This window comes from Etheostoma cragini, chromosome 3 (assembly GCF_013103735.1).
Source record: "Etheostoma cragini isolate CJK2018 chromosome 3, CSU_Ecrag_1.0, whole genome shotgun sequence".
Lineage (NCBI taxonomy): Eukaryota > Metazoa > Chordata > Actinopteri > Perciformes > Percidae > Etheostoma > Etheostoma cragini.
The window spans coordinates 19,465,415-19,478,070 of record NC_048409.1 but is presented as its reverse complement, the minus strand read 5'-3'; the positions used below and the strand labels follow the sequence as shown (position 1 = coordinate 19,478,070).

General features: G+C 40.4%; 1 protein-coding gene across 2 annotated transcripts; it reads left to right on the top strand.

The window, feature by feature from the left end:
• Positions 1–2,987: 2,987 nt before the first annotated feature.
• On the top strand, positions 2,988–12,614 carry sgcg (sarcoglycan, gamma). Of its 2 annotated transcripts, none has more exons than XM_034867409.1 (9): positions 2,988–3,178; positions 6,936–7,133; positions 7,783–7,887; positions 8,789–8,876; positions 9,308–9,427; positions 10,312–10,384; positions 10,784–10,907; positions 11,938–12,190; positions 12,237–12,614. In XM_034867409.1, exons 2-8 carry the CDS (start codon positions 6,939–6,941, stop codon positions 12,103–12,105), a joined length of 873 nt encoding a protein of 290 aa, XP_034723300.1. In that variant the 5' UTR covers positions 2,988–3,178; positions 6,936–6,938; the 3' UTR covers positions 12,106–12,190; positions 12,237–12,614. The 2 variants fall into 2 exon arrangements, with proteins under 2 accessions (XP_034723300.1, XP_034723299.1); XM_034867408.1 differs by having other exon boundaries at positions 2,995–3,178; positions 6,931–7,133.
• The last annotated feature ends 42 nt before the right edge of the window (positions 12,615–12,656 follow it).

The following is a 12,656-nucleotide window of genomic DNA, read 5'->3' as shown; positions in this document are numbered from 1 at the left end:
ACCTTTTTAACTTCTACAGAGCAGGGGGCCTTGAATTTTGTAGATTGGAATCTCTCCCCTTTCTTATAGACACTGGGAAAATAGAAATACCTAGTTTGGAATATTTTGAAAATGCAGTGTTGGGTTCATTCGACGATTTCCAGGCACATACAACTGGATGCATTCATGTCATTTGTCCATGTGTTGGGTTTACTTATCGGTGTCCTTGGTTTTAAAGCCTAAGTTCTGCTGAATGTACACAGTGTTCTTGGGGTTGTCGTCCAATAAATCCAAAGGGACATCTTGACTAAACTGATCTTGTTTTCAGTGTAAAATTGATTATTTCTTACCTTGTGCAAGAGATTTATCATTTGTCTTCCAATTGTCTGTTAATGCTACAGGCGGTGAAAAGGTATCAGATATTGATAAGAAATGAAGCTGGCCTCACTGTTGGCTCAGGGCATAAAAGACACAGGAGTCGTGAGATGGATGCTTCCAGATGTCCCTTTGTCACTGGTCAGCACTAACTCGAGACGGCAAACAATTTATGCCACTTGATCTATGTACCACCCATCAGCTCCTCCAGCATCTGCCTGTGACAAAAGACACATTACTACCTATTTTTCAAAAGAGGGCTATCCTCACTAGAAAACACTAGTGGCTTTCAGCAGACCAATTGTCACACACAACTGAATTCTTCACAAATCTGTCTTTTTGGCATTTTCTGTGTATTAAAAACCTGTTGCAAAGATTTTTGCAAAATCTATTCTCATTAATGTAATGGAACAGACCTACTGCTGTTATTCTCTTTAACTCTTTACACTGTGTTTGGATGGCACAATGAAGGTGCCCATGGGATCCAGAAACCCTTCTTTTTTTGTAGTTCTTTTGGCATTTCTGCTTTTTTAAGTGAGAAACTTGTAAGGTAGAGGGGAAACATGCTGCAAAGGTTCTGGACTCAAACCCTTAACATGGAACTCATGCTTGTAATCATGTTTGACATTTGTAAATGTAATTAAGCAACAGTAATCACTTAGTTAATATCCCTTCTGTATCACAAAAAAGACTGGTGTGTCGGCTCTGTGAGTTTCTATTTTTTTTATGAATACGTTTTTCAAAAAACCTCAGTCTATGCTGGCAGTTCATTCTCACACCCAATTTGTCACATGGATGCTTAATCAGGATCTCTTTGCGTCACTTTTTAATGCTCTGGTAGTGGGTACCCCTTTGGTGTCAATTTTCTACATGCAGGTTAGGTTTAGGCAACAACAATACACAAAAGATTGTGGTTTGTTGTGTAACTTAGGGTTAGGTAAGTACGTAGTTAACTTACAAGGACAAGTCAACGTTGACCAATAGAACGCGCACAGCAGTCTCCTGGGTGAAAGGACTTTGTTGCTTTTACAGCAGCGCCATCAAGCAGTTGTATTGCTGCGGATAGGTTTACATTGGAATTAGTTGAAAGCCTGTTACATCTCACAGACACAAAAGGGTGACATGGATGTCGGTATCAAACGCTGAGGGCCACTGAATAAGCTGTCGTATTTGACGAGTTGGGAATATGAATGGGTTGACACTGGTGTTTTGAATTATTGGGGATGACTAGTCCTCTGCACATGTTGAAGGTGGGTGGAGCATTTCCATTACAGAGCCTTCTTTGGTTTCACTTGTGCTTTGTGTTCTGAGTGACACCTCAAAAATGTATGCTGTAGAAATTCCTGGTCACACACCTGTGCTCAAGTCATTTTAGCCCAAAACTGAAAACAATGATGTGGTTTTACTGCCCTTGAAATGGTAGCCTACACACTGTTTTAAAATGGTAGAAAGGTTAAAAAAAAGGGTTATAATGTGTTGTGTGTACTTTTATCTGGACCTTGAGTCTGTAAAATAAAAAAATAAATGTACTGTACTTTTATTTTTTTATATATCATTATTCTTGAGCACCAGATAACTTGCAGACGTTGTGTTCAACGGGTGGTAGGTTGCCTTGTTGAAAATCTCATAGGGCCACGTTAGCATACATTTGAGAAGTCCGCCAGTTAAGCAATGAGTAGCCTACACGAAAAATATCAACATGTAAATGTTACATTTCCCATAATTTGAAAAGAAATATTTTATCATTTTACTCAGGTTGTTAAATGACAAAACTAGATTAGGAGAGTCAGGCTCAGGAGTGTCTGATGCCCCTCCAACTATGGTCTAAAATGGTATGGTCGTTATCTGATTAGGCTCACCTGGGCCCTCACCTGGGCCCTAAACTGGCCCCTGCGCTTGCTCCTCTCCTAGAGCTGACATCCACGCTTCGTTGTTGTATTACACTTTGAACACCGCCGCAGCACACGTGCTACATATCCATGTGCTGCTTTCATTTCTTACATTGCTACTGACACTCTTTTGTTTTATGGTTAGTTTAATACATTATTTAAACAAATCTCATGCATGGGCTCCACATCGTCATGTTTCCTGAGCTAGTTGTGACAGATAATACTTTTTTTAGGGCTTTTTCCTTTATTTAGACCTGTGAAAGATATACAGGAAATGGAGGAGAGAGAGAGGGGATGACATACAGCAAAGGGCCTCGGTTTGGATTGAAACCCAGGCTGCTGGCTGACCCTACATTGGGGCCCACGCTCACCCAGGTGAGTTAGAGGCTCAGTTAAAAACAGCTTGAATCATTTATATTTTTTTAATATTGAAAGATGACCTTGAGTTAATTGTAGCCTAAAATGCAAATCGAAATTTCTGAAAATGAGCTGTATTTTATGATTGAAACAACTCAAAATCAGCTACACCTTCACTTCCTTTCTGTCGATTGATTTGCTGTAAGCTGCTTGTCTCCTCCGCCACTCTTACTTATAGCTGGCCTTTTTTCAAGGTCTGCGTATTCTGTCACCCAGTGTGTGTGTGTGTGTGTGTGTGTGTGTGTGTGTGTGTGTGTTCCCCTGCTCCTCCTCCTCTCTGTTTGTGTCCCTCTCATACACGCCTATGCTGTACAAATGTCTGCAGGAAGGCTAAAATGGGAGTGGGAGCGCCGTCTCGTGGTGGGTAGCCAGGGCTCTTCCAGAGCTGGATTTATGGCACGCAGCTGTTGAGTGGCTGACAAACGTGTTAGGGGCTCAAGCACTGCTGCTTCTCAAGCTGCTCGAGCTCTGCTTACTGTTGCGTAGGAAAGAGGACTGCTGTTTCTGAACACACAACGGTGAGTACTCTGCCTTTTCTTTTACAAATTCTCAAATGTAGCATTAGCTTTCTTTAATAACTTCCTCTTAAGGTAATGTTTTTGTAATGGCAACCATTGACCTAATGCACAGTTTCTTCAAATGTTTAAAGGTTTTTGTTTTTTCATTTTCATATCTGTATCTTGTGTTGTGCTGTGGTAGTCCTTAACAGAAGTAGTTAGCGATTTGGAAAAAGTGTTTAAGGTTGCCTGCTGTCTGTATTTTAACCATACATGGCCATCAGTATTAGAATACAAAAATACCTTTTAGTGAAAGAGCACCTCACTGTTTTTTGTGTTATGAGCAATACTCCAGTGTCTTATTATTTTTCCATTAGTTATACCTAAGGATAGTGTGTCTTTGTGTGTCTCCTGTGCTGCTTTTTTAAATTTAGTTCACAATGCTGTGTCCTATTTTTAGAAGTTAAGGCATCACAGCAGAGTGGAGACATGACGCCGGCTACTCACTCGACACAGACAGAAACTTTAGCCCTGTGCTCAGCTTATGATCGCTCCACGCGTGGAGCTCCTCTTCGAATATTCCTCTGCAAAATTCCTCCAGCTAAACAATTTGCCCTTTCCTAACTTGCTGAAACCTTTTGCGTTTGGTCAGGTCAAGCCTCAGTTTAGAAGGAAGCCTGGAATATCAATTACAGCTGGACCTTGTGGATTTTAAGCAAGCCTTTAGCCTGTCCGGCCCGGCCCTTACTCTCATCCAGAGGTCAGAGAGAGACAGAGCCCGGCAAGGAGCACCACTTGTTTTAGGTTAATTGAGAACAAAGTGCTCCACTTTTTTGGGAGCAGTGACACTTGAATATAGTTTTCTTTCTTGCGGTATAAGATCCATATTTGTGTTAGATCGAGAATCTATTAAAAAACGGTTTTCTAACACCAGGAGGGTTCAAAAAGGCATGGACCTAATAAATCTATTTTCTCTTGTACAGCGTGACTGTTCAGGGAGTGTTTATTTGGGTTGCTATGGAAGGAGCAGTCTGTGGTTAAAGGGATGATGGTAACACTGGAGCTGGAAGACGCCTTTAGAGATCCAGCTTTAAAGCTGCTTCCTCTTCCCACTGCTGCTGAAGTACAGAGGCCTTCTTAATGCCTTCATTTTAAAACAATTACACTAGGTTAGATCAAATTCATTAACATCATAATGAACAAATGCATTCCACCCTCACTGCTCATTGACCCAAAGTGCAAAGTTGGCTAATCAACATTGTCACCACGCAAATGATCTGTGTTTGTTAATAGGTATAGAGTGGGGAGATTGAAGTCGGTCAGTCTAACAGACACTGATTCATCTTAGTCCTCTTTTGAGCCTCAATGGAGAACTTCCTGGGAAAAAAAACAAAAAATATATACAACCTATAAGTTGCTGTTACTGTGTTGCTGAGATTCAATTTGTCACCATTACTCATTCTCACAAGTACAAATAATAAATGTAAATGAGGTGAGATGCAAGAGGAAAAAAAATCATTAAGCGTTACACGTAACTTACCACTTAACTGTTGACCTCCTCTACCATGTGGAAATGTCAGTCCTTTGTTCCTCCTCTTTGCAGTTATGATTAATTTGGTTGTAAAATTGAAGCTATTCATCACAGCTGCCATGTGACAGTCCATGTGGAGAGGTGAGTTTAGTTATAGAAATCCTCTCAGCCTTTGTGTTTACTGCAAACAGGAAGAAAACGAGCTGTGGCAACTATGGGCCTTCATTATCGGCTCTCTGAAACATCGCCTGGACCTCAGTGTGCTCCGACACCAGCAGCGAGCACGTTTGCTTTTATTCATCATCCGTGCTGTAAGGGCAGCATATTTACTTATTTACAGAAACGCAAGTTATTTGAGGTTGTTTTATACAGCATGTGACTGTATGCAGAGTCTGTCAGCCCTTTCCTGCTTGTTTCATATGGGAGTCACAGCGTGATGATGTCCCCGGCTGAACATCTGTTAATGTCAAATAATTGCTTTTTTGGTGTGGATAGTGGCTGCTTTTACATGATGGAAATCGCCTTTACTGTGGCAGTAAGATGCAACATCTGTCCTGTATGTAAATCAGTCTGCCTACTGGAGCTGTCAGGTTCAGAAAACACTTTTGGGACAAAAAAGATACATCTTTGTTCATATAACTTTTCCTAAAAACTTCAGATGGGTTAGCTCTAAAATGAAGATTTGGAGCAGTTTAGAAAGCTGTGGTTTCTCTGTTTCTGCTCGTTCTGGGTTTCTGTTTTATTGACTCATAATAATCTGTTACCAACAGCCTTTTGTTCTTGTTCAGGCTTTGTTCTTGGTGGAAGCAGCTTTCTCTGTCTAGTTATTAATGCAGATTATTCGATAGAATGACACCGCTCCTCTTTCTGCAACCCTGTGAGGCTGTGCGGCCCTTGCCTCCGCTGTGCTCAAACACACACTTCCCGCTTTGTTGTGAAATCTGTCCCTGAGGTCCCCTGTTGTCACATTGTCAGATGTTCCAAATGTGCTGACTGGGGGGTTCGCTCGCAGGTTCTGCAGTCCTGCAGTTGGAGCTGTGCTTGTCCTCACATGAGCTGAATACAGAAACTGTTGGTGTCATGCCTTCTAATACTTGCTGTGGTTTGAAATAAGCTGAAATTCCTCTCCCTCACTCATAGTCTGCTGCTGTGTAGCCAGTAAGTACCCCGTCTGCTCTGTAAGAAGTGGCATTTCCCTTTTGCCTTTTGACTGCTGGAAATTCCGTCAAGTTTTCCATTGACACAATGAGCCAGGTCCACTGGGTCTGTGCATGAGCTCTGGGCTCATGAATTATATACTGTGCACTGTGTGAACAAGATATTGTATAGAATGGCAAGTAGACATCGTGTTTGTATTCAACTAAATGGAAAGGCTTAAACTAAACATAGGGAATTCAGATTTTACAGGAGATGTGAAAGATGGATGTCAAACTCGTATGATTCAGAGAGCAGAAATCCAACTTAGACCAAACCCATAAAGATCTGTTGATTACCATATTTTATATCGCAATATATTGTATTAAGTCCAGATATTGTATCTTATTGATGTCTGCATTCATTCTCCAAACCTTAAAATCTGAATCCATCATAATTTAGATGGCTGGAAATGTATGAAATGGTGTTACGGAAACAAACATCAGTAGGCTAAATGGTCTCCTCTGGTACTGGCAACCAGTTTGTGCACAAAGTATGAATACGTTACTAGTCATTATGACTGCAGACTTTACAATCCTACTTAATAGCTTAACCAATATTTCTACATTTACAAAGAGTACAGGTTGCTTTTAGTAACACAATTTCAATCATTGTTGCAGTTCCCCTGAGCTCTGCAGAGATTTTACTTTCAGCTAATATTTTTGGTTTTCCAGCTTGTAATGTTACTTTTTTGTCTCTCAGTGCTCTCATAATGTAATTTTGACCACAGCAGCTCTAAAAACTCCCTATACGCTACCTGTTCATCACCAAACGGCAGACCTACAGTTGGTTAAACATGGTGCAGCTTATGAGCTTATTGGAAATCAAAAAATTCTTATTTACACATCTGGGCGTTACAGAATAGCAACTGTTGTGCACAGACAGTGTTACATTTTCATATTACTGTCCATGGACTATTTTATCTGACACCCGACAAACTGCGCTGGCAACAAACTGGCATGTCACGACCAATCTGGCTAAACAGCACGACAGAGCAATACGTGTGTGTTTTTTAGTATCTGTCTCTGTTTCCCGTGTACCGTGCCCAGCCAGAAGATGGTGCGGGAGCAGTACATCACCACCACCCAGGGTAGCAGCTCGCCCAGGCCGGTGCCCGACCACATCTACAAGATTGGCATCTATGGCTGGAGGAAGCGCTGCCTCTACCTGTTTGTCCTGCTGCTTATCATCATCCTGGTGGTCAACTTCGCCCTCACCATCTGGATCCTCAGGGTGATGTGGTTCAACACGGTAAGCACTACTCGCCTTGGCAGTTTGTATTTTCAGCTGGGATAGGTTTTCTCCTTTCTTCCCCCGCCTTTCTTCCACGCTTCTCTTTATATTTCCAGTGTTATGGCAGTGATCAGTGTCACTCCCTAATATTGTTTTTAAGTTTTGATTGTATTCATCACATTAAGCCAATGACTCTTGATGATTAGCAGTAGGAGCAGTAATATCATCTGTCACAAACTGATACTTGACTGTCTAAACGGGATAGTTTGGGGTTCCCTAAATTATAAAAAATATTTGATGGTGACTATTCAGCTATCTTTCTTTCAACTCCAGATGGCAACAGTGGATTTATGCAGAAGCCAAATCAGGGATACACACGCACGCACGCACACACACGCAAAGTACCTAAACAGCAATATCAACCATCTGGTTTTGTCCTACAGGGAACATTGCTACTTGTGTTTCACACTTGGAAAGCTATGAAATGGTTGGATGACAACCAAATCTAAATTCCTAGCCTGTCATATTTTGGATTCTTGCCTTTAAAGATGATGCTGTTCAGCTGATCTACAGTTAAATATTCTGCTTTGCTTTCACATTGTGATTTCCCTGATAAACCTGCTTTGCTGCATCTTTGCCCGACTACATGTCTTCATTTTGTTGTTAGGAAGGGATGGGACTCCTTCAAGTGAACTCAGATGGGGTCATGTTGAAGGAGGGCGAATCGGAGTTTCTATTCCCAGTCTACGCTCAGGAGATCCACTCTAGAGAAGTAAGATAATCAGGAACACACTTTGTTCTTTCTCTTCAACCCACATGTTTCTATACTATTCTTCTTTTCCTACCTTCTGTTTTCCTTTGTCTTCTATCTTCTTCCAATATCATCCTCATACTTCTGTTTGCTCAGCCTGGCCATTATTGCACCTCATTGTTTACCACACTTACACTTGATTGGGAGTTGGATCTGCGCAAAGTACATTTTGAGCAGTTTTTGTGCAGCTGTAGTGAGTGAATTGCACATTTCTGACTGTACTTTTTGGGGAAATGTGTCAGACCAAACTGGATTTGGCAGTCCCACTCAGTGCACATGGTGGGTGCAGCGAGCTCCCCATTAACCTCAGGGAAATTTGAGGTGAAAAGTAGTTTATGGACCGCCTTCCACAGCAGCAGATGGGAACACTTTTCTGCAGTTGTTTACACGTTATGGCTTTTCTTGCTCATAGGAGCATTTTTTAAGCAGTCTTTCTTCTTTATGGGCCTCGTTAAAAAGGTAATGTATTCCTCATTTATGGACGGACACTTTCTCTAATGTAATCTATAGATGTCTAATTGTGAGACAATATTTATTGACCATAATCCAAGCCATCATTATAGAAGTTTTATGAAGTGTTATAAGGTGGTGCCAAACAATTTAGGAGTCTACAGCCTCAATAGCAGCTCTGTGAGACTGTACTTGTTTATCATTGTTTGCTATCATTTGCTAATCAGAACTAAAACAACTACAAAGTGCAATTCAGGCTGAATGTCACTAGTTTTGCAGGCATTTGGTTATAAACCCACCTAACCTAAAGTTGTGTGAATCTTAAAAATATTCTTTTACATAATATTCCATTTTCTAAATTCTATATTCTACATGTATATTGGTATGGTGAAAAAGCTTCTTTTTTCCCCAGGACTCATCACTTCTAGTGCAGTCATCGGAAAATGTTTCCCTTAATGCCCGTAATGAAAATGGAGATGTCACAGGGAGGATATCCGTGGGTAAGATCATAAAAGAGGACGCATGTACACACAGAGACACATTGAGCACTCATGCATAACAAGTATCCCATTGATGTATGAGGGCAATAGTAAAGTCATTCATGCAGCAATTTCTCATCCAACATTAACAGTGACAAGAAGCTGTCTTTCCTTTTTATAATCTCTTCAATTTCCATTTAAAATACATTAAATGCAACATTCCTCTCTCTCTACCATTGCTTCTGGGTCGTTCTATATTACACAAAGGGCCCAAAGGCCTGTGGAGGATCATATTTGCACATCTTTTATAGCTCACCGACGACTGTGTTGGGGTGTTGTGTCATAATTAAAAGGCCAACAAATGACCCAACTAATAGCAGTGATGAGTTTTATTTCCATGTAATATTGCCAAACCCCTTCAGGTGTTCTTGATGATGTTTTTGTCATTGCAGGCCCAAAAGAGGCTCAGGGACATGCTCGAAATCTGCTCATTAACTCCCACAATGACAACATGCTGTTCACTGCTGATGGCAACCAGGCAGTAATTGGACCAGACAAACTACGAGTCACAGGTATACCAATGGCTTCCACCTGCTGTCTCCTGGGAAATATTGGACTTTTTTTTTGGGGGGGGGGGTAATATTGACAAGCACAAAGACCCATTGCAAGATGCATTCATTTTCATCAGTCATGTCATGCAGTTGAGTCCATGGATATCTCTAAAACCATATGAAATATCAGGAGCTCCATTATCCACACCTGAGCATGCATTAATGCCATGCAGGTGAGATCCATTACATTTAGATTTTAATCAAGTAATTTTTTTATCTACAATAAAGTAGTATTAGTATTAGTCTGTGATCAGGCTGAGAGCACCCCCCATAATCTTTTCTTCCCCTTACTGTCCAGTGTGTATTGATTGTGTTGTGCTGGGTCACTGACCACACTGTGATTGGCCAAGCCATTTATTTACTATACACACATTCAGGGCGAAAGCAGATGAGGCTTGACGGTTGTGTTTTTTTTTCTTTCTAAAAGATAATAAACAGAGACATAAATTACAATACAGTTAATTCAACATAGAACATAAACAACCTTAACAATTAGATACCAAACACTATACGTAAGTACTCTAACCCGAGGGGGTTGAGGGGTAGGACTACCACTGCTGAAATTCTAGAGAACCGTATAACAGAAACATTAATTTGACTAATACTTAAGAAACTAAACTAAATCCGGTTATAAGGATGCTGGTATTTCATAAAGACTACAATTAACTACAATACAAACTACATTAATTGTGAAGTCAGGTGAGAATGATTGAGTCAGTGACATGAAAGTGGGGCACTGATTAGTATGGCTCTATTCTACAGTCAGACCCTCAGTCTGCTGCAGGTTCTGTAACGCAGCATGATCCAACCTCTGTTAAACTACAGTGTGTGTCTTTCTCCATCAGGTCCTGAAGGAGCACTCTTCCAGCATTCAGTAGAAGTGCCCCTGTTGAAATCTGAACTTTTGAAAGACCTGAGGTGAGGATTCCATCCACCTTGTATGGGTCTTATTACTGGATAATGCATGAAGACTACAAATCATGAGGAAGTATAAGAAAGATATTAAGAACCGTTGGTTGATTTGAGTCCTTGCAGTAAACAACTTGCATGACATTCACTGGAGAAATACAAAATCTTAAGGTTTAACGGCACACTTCAGCCTGAAATTTTCCCTTCAACATGTCATTACTAAGGTACTGTACATTCTATGTTTAAAAAAAAAAAGTGAAGATGTGATTTTTCAAGATTTACTTCTTACTTCTACTCTACTTATAGTAGGCCATTCATTTAATTACATTTTTATTTATTTTTTAATATAAAGTGAATAAACAATATGGATGGAAGCTGTACTTATAATACCAAGCTGATTTGCACTAGGTTGGAGTCTCCTACTCGTTCTCTTACTATGGACGCACCAAAAGGAGTTCATCTCAAAGCGCTGGCGGGCAACATTGAAGCTGCTTCCAACATGGATGTTATTCTGCAGTCTAGTATAGGCCTGGTAAGAAAAACATTATTCACTTTCTAAAGTCTTATTCACACTTCAGGCTTTTTTTTTTTCTTTTGATTACCACTAGAAAATATACAGTATTCATGCTTATATAATCTCTGTCAAACCTGGGTGAATTTCATTAAAGTGAACCTCACTCAAGTGCAGTTTAACAGTAGCTCTGCTTTTTCCATTTACTAGATAAATAGTATTTATATTGTCCTTACATATCACCCTGCAAGAGTTCATTAGACCCATTCTACTTTATTTCTACATTTCTATGTTACTTTGCTGCAAAAAAGGAAACAATTACCCATAGTTTGTGCTTGGGAAGGTAAGGCACTGACGGTGAGAACTTTTAATAGTCATACCGTACTATAGTGTATGTTTTGCCTTCCAGCAAAGTTAATATGTGTTTGTGAACTTTTTTCAAAGACAAAAAACCCTCGTCTGCAAGCTGTAATGAGTTCATTGCCTTTTAAACTTACAAAACAGTTGTTTGGGCTCTGTAGGTCTGTTGTGGTGTAGTAGTTAGCAGTTTCCATGTTAATGTTAAGAGTGAGTTTTGATGATTGATTGTGGCTGAAACAGGGCTGGGAAATTGTTGTGGTGCAGCTAACTGGCTGACTAAAGCATTTGTATCACAGACACTAATTTTACATTTTTTGGAAGCATTCTCAGTAAAACAGCTCATGTATGAAAATATAGTTGCAGGGTGTAACGGAAGAAAACTGGGTATTTATCTGCACTGAAAATAGATAATTTATTTGAATGCTCACATTCTGTTTTCAGTATTTGTTTGTGCCACAGGAATATGGACTTTGTATCACACTCTTTATTATGTATTCCTTATGAATCAGTGCTCTGGTTAGGCACTAACTGGACATTCTTCTCTCTCCCAGCATGCTGTTCATTATGTGTGTTGTTATACGCACCCACCTTCAGTGGAAAGAATGCAGCGAAGTGATATTTCCTTGTTGATACAGTGCAACTCTGAGGTCTCTCCTTGTATTGTCCTTGCTCTCCACTGTCTGTTGTACAGCTGGTGCTGGATGCTGAGACTGTGCGCATGCCAAGTCTGCCCCTGAGTGAAGGAGGGGTTTCTGGAAATACTCAGGGTCTCTACGAGGTCTGCGTCTGTCCCAGCGGCAAGCTCTTCCTGTCCAAGGCTGGGGTTACCTCCACTTGCAGCGAAAACCAGGAATGCTAGAAAGACAGGCAAGGTAATCGTTTTTCCATCGGTCAGTAGATGCATCTTCTGGGAGGCAAAAAGCACAACTGTTTACATCTGGTCTGAGTTTTATCTTTATACCACAGTAGGTCGATGATCTCAGAAGAGAAGATCCCACTGGCACATTGAGGCCTGTACAGATTTAAATGCCTGCTGGTGTACATGTTGGATATGTCATGAAATGCATCCTTTTAGTTGCATCGTGACTTAACCATTCAGCTGAAACTAATTGGCACTCAATTCCAAATGTATCTGCATCAGAGCTTTGTGGAGGATTTTTTTTTCACAAACAGTATCATGGCTGGGCAATGAGGAGCTGGTAACAGCTTACATTCTATGCAATATTATCTTGTGGTGCAATAATTAAATTGACACATATCAAGGGCATAGAATAATCTTAAATAAATCTCTCATGAGGACAGAATGTCATGAAAATTATTTTGGTTTAAGTATGCCCTTTTGGCTCCAAGCCCTTGGTATGTAGTTTTTTTTTTTTTTCAATGTTTTAGCATATTTTCTTGAGAAAATAT

Coding starts and splice junctions, on each gene's coding strand:
- sgcg (XM_034867409.1), top strand. CDS start 6,939: ATGGTGCGGGAGCAGTACATCACCACCACCCAGGGTAGCAGCTCGCCC. Junction 10,385..10,783: donor GAACTTTTGAAAGACCTGAG/GTGAGGATTCCA, acceptor GATTTGCACTAG/GTTGGAGTCTCCTACTCGTT. Junction 10,908..11,937: donor TGCAGTCTAGTATAGGCCTG/GTAAGAAAAACA, acceptor TCTGTTGTACAG/CTGGTGCTGGATGCTGAGAC.